Source organism: Crocuta crocuta, unplaced genomic scaffold (assembly GCF_008692635.1).
Source record: "Crocuta crocuta isolate KB4526 unplaced genomic scaffold, BGI_CrCroc_1.0 scaffold299, whole genome shotgun sequence".
In the NCBI taxonomy this organism is placed as follows: domain Eukaryota; kingdom Metazoa; phylum Chordata; class Mammalia; order Carnivora; family Hyaenidae; genus Crocuta; species Crocuta crocuta.
In genome coordinates, this window is record NW_027532747.1 from 8374289 (window position 1) to 8378092 (window position 3804).

Genomic DNA, 3804 nt, shown 5'->3' on the forward strand with positions numbered 1-3804 from the left:
GGGGGAAGGATTTTGTGTTTGATACTTCACCAAAAAATAAAAGCACTGAAGAAATTCATCCCGGGAAAATGAGAATCCTATTGGATTTCCTTTACCTGGTCTCAGAGTTTAGTCCTATTTTGAGTTCCATACTCCGTATCTTTTCAGTGTCGGAGCTTCTAAAGTCTCGATCCCACCCTGGCTGGGAGCAGCCTTGTGACTCAGTGACAGCCTGGTCCCGGGCATTGCTCAAGAAGCATTTCCAAATCTGTTGGGTTGTGTAATGATCTGAGCCCCACATTGGGGACCTTGCATTGGTTAAAGAGGCTTTAGCACCTGCTCACTGTGAAGCACATACCGGCTTCCTGCATCACCCCCTCCCCCACTCCACTCAGCCGCAGCAAGGCCTGATGGCAAGTCAGCAACCTGTAGCCCCTCCCTACTTGTTATTCTCTCCTAGTTCAAGAGTAAAAGCACTTTGGAAAACAAGAGTGGCAGCTCCTTATGAAGTTACTCACACGCACTGTAGGACCCAGCGAGCCCACTCCCAGATATTTATCCAAGAAAAACACAAAAAGATGCCTATACCATATATGCAAGTGATTATAGCAACCTTTGCACAAAAGCCAAAACCTGAATACAGCCTAGGAGTTCACAGTGGGTGAACAGATAAACAGACTATAGTTTATTCCTGTGGTGGAATATCGCTCAGCCATCAAAGAGAAGGAACTACCGAAATTTGCAACAATGTGGATGAATCTCAAAAAAAGTGCTAAATAAAGGGAGCAAAAAAAAAAAAAAAAAAAAAAACCACGCTGCATGATTCCACTTTATGACTTTCAAGAAGAAGCAAATCTAATCTATGATTTTAGAAGGCAGACTAGTGGGTTGGGGCGCCTGGGTGTCTCAGTCTGTTAAGCATCTGACTTTGGCTCAGGTCAGGATCTCACGGTTCGAGCCTTGCGTCAGGCTCTCTGCTGACAGTTCGGAGCCGGGATCCTGCTTCGGACCCTGTGTCTCCCTCTCTCTCCGCCCCTCGCCACTCACACACACTCTCTCTCTCTCAAAATTAAAGATTAAAAAAGAAATTTAGAAAGCAGAATAGTGGTTGCCTGCAGGACAGGGATTGACTAGAAGGAGGCACAGGGAACCTTTCTGGGGTGATGGGAAAACCCTGCATCATGATAGAGGGGTGGCTTACACTGGTGAACTCATTTGTCAAAGCCGATCAGACCACGCGCTTCAGATGGGTAAACGTCACCATATGTAAATTACACCTTGGTGATTATGACAATGTCAGTAATAATGGTGATGATGGTGACAAAGCCATCCATGGTATCCTTTGGGAAATTATTCACTTATTCCCCATGTTGCACCCCTGAAGGTGGCTGTTATTAAGTAGACGCAGATCTAGGGCATTGGTTTGATTCCCTTTACATATGGTCACAGGTCTTGAAGACCTGCCCAAGGCTAGTAGTGTCTGTATATCTGTCCATCCATATGTCCCTCCCTCCCCCCCTTCCTCTTTCTCTCTTTCCCATGCTCCCTTCCTCCCTCTCCATTTTCTTTTGCAATTCGGGGCACTTCTTTCCAGTCATCTCTGGACCTGTCAGAGCCTCTGGGATGAGGCTGTGTGACGTCTCTGCTTTTCTCAGAAGAGCGAACCAGCTTTGCATGAGCCTCATCTCCACCAGTGCCACGGTCTGCTCCCCGCAACTGGTCAAGGGGGAGGACAGGTTCACCCCAAGGACCCCATGGGGATTCATGGCAAAAGGGGCCCCATGGCACCCAGAGTCAGATGCTTTGTCAGTGACAGACTTTTCCGAATTTCGGCCACCCGTGCAAATTGAGATGGCCGTAAGTACTCGGCACGTGGGCTGAAGCCAGGAAGGGAGACGGCCTGCCTCTTAGAAGAAATCAGCTTACCAAACTCACATCGACGGGCCTCCTCCAGCCATGTGCCCTGTGAGCCCTGCTCCCCACCCCCACCCTCGGAGGAAGCGGATTTAATGCCTCAACTGAGAGAATGAGATGCTCTGTTATTTTTCATGGGAAATTAAAGCTGACCCTGCTGTCAGTTAGCTCATGCCAGAGGAGGATGGATGGCCCGGGGCTCAGTGCTTAACCCCTGCTCGGAGCACGGGCCTGGCACGGGGCCAGCTATGATGTCACCTGCCGCTGGGGTGGGGGTGGGGATGGCAGGACAGGTCAGGGAGGCTTCATTCCGGTAGATGAAGGATGGTGAGGCCACCGCTGGTGTCACCCACCATGGTCCACCTGTGACGCGGCCAGCACCCACTCATCCAGAGGACACTCAGCCTGTGCCTGTGTTTTGCAGCCCCCAACTCTACCTCGTGCCCGGCTGAGGAAAGCTGGTGGTCAGGGCTGGTGATCGTCATCGCGGTATGTTGTGCTTCCCTGGTGTTTCTCACTGTGCTTGTCATCATTTGCTACAAAGCCATCAAAAGGTGAGTGCTCACCCAGCTCTGAGCCTTAAGGGGGCGCCACCTTGGCTGGGGGCTGCTCCGCCCACTCCCATCATGCTTTTTTAAACCATAAAAATTGTCAAGCATTTAATAGGCAGAATATATAATGAATGTCCATCTTCCTTCATCAAACATTGAATGAGCGCCAATTATATGTCAGTCCCAGTGCAGTGTGTGTGTGTGTGTGTGTGTGTGTGTGTGTGTGTGTGCGTGTGGTGACCCTCTCTGGAAGTCACAGGCCCTGTGCTGGGGGCTCACTCAGGGCGCCTACGAGTAGAGTTTGAAAATGATCCTTGCAGGGCGGATGACGGAGCCACTGCAGGGAGGCGCCATGTTGGTTTGGAGCAGGAACTGGGTTTCAGAGTCAGATAGAAATTCAGATCCCAGTTCAAACTCTGTGACCAGGAAGAAACCACTTTAACCTCTTTGGCCCTCACTTTCCCTATTTGTAAAATGGGGGGACGGCGTGCCAACCTTATACTGTTGTGAGGAATGGTGACGTGCTTCTGTATACAGTATGCACGACACAGTGCCCAGCATACAGGAAGTGCTCACCGAGTCCTGCCCCAGCGTCCATCGTCCGGGTAATTGCAGACAGAGAAAGAAGGATGACGGAGGAGCCATGCTTCTCTGGGGGGGAGAGAGAGGTTGAGATGCCTCAGAGAAGGTTTTCAGCGAATGTGATACTGAAGCTGGGGTTTTGGGGGATGAAGAGGAGAGTGTTCCCGGGGAGTCATAAATGATCCAAACAGCAAACTCTCTTTCAGGAATATTCACTGTCGTTTCTGTAACTACCAACTCACTTCTCTTCCAGAGTGATTGCCAGTCACCATCCCCTTCTCGGGTTGGGGGCCTGCAGCAGAGTGTGGCTCTTGTTGGGGTCTGAGGAGGTTGAAGCCATATCAGGGCCCTAAGTATGGTAGACTACGGCATGCTGTGGACGGTACCCCCTGGCAAGAGATAGCACAGCAGCTCCAGCTAGATCCCTTGACCTCTAGGCTCAAAAAAAAAAAAGTGCAACAGCCCCCAGGGACCTTGGGGAAAGATAGAGTTTAAAGACAAACAAAAATGTTGCAAAACCCCAAAGCATCCTAGGCATTGTGCATAGATTTCTAATAAAGGTTTTGGAAATTCCCGGAGGCTCAAAGTTAGGGGATCTATGTTAAGAACAATCGTAACACCTGAAATATTTCACTAGTTCTATGTGATTTCACTTTAATGATTGAAAAGCAGAAAGAGTAAAACATCAAGTTCAAAGTCTTAAAACAAATGCATGGTCAGGGACAGACGGTGAAGGGCTGTTAACAGGCAACAGCCCAGCAGCGTCCTGCCCCCGGTG

The 3804-nt window shown here is 49.8% G+C and overlaps 1 protein-coding gene across 1 annotated transcript in view; it reads left to right on the top strand.

The window, feature by feature from the left end:
* Nucleotides 1-3804, top strand: part of PRIMA1 (proline rich membrane anchor 1) — a 61950-nt gene that overhangs the window by 42469 nt on the left and 15677 nt on the right. Inside the window, exons 4-5 of the mRNA XM_077780958.1 lie at nucleotides 412-438; nucleotides 2318-2447. Coding sequence (XP_077637084.1) covers nucleotides 412-438; nucleotides 2318-2447 — 157 coding nt within the window. The remainder of the gene's footprint in view (nucleotides 1-411; nucleotides 439-2317; nucleotides 2448-3804) is intronic.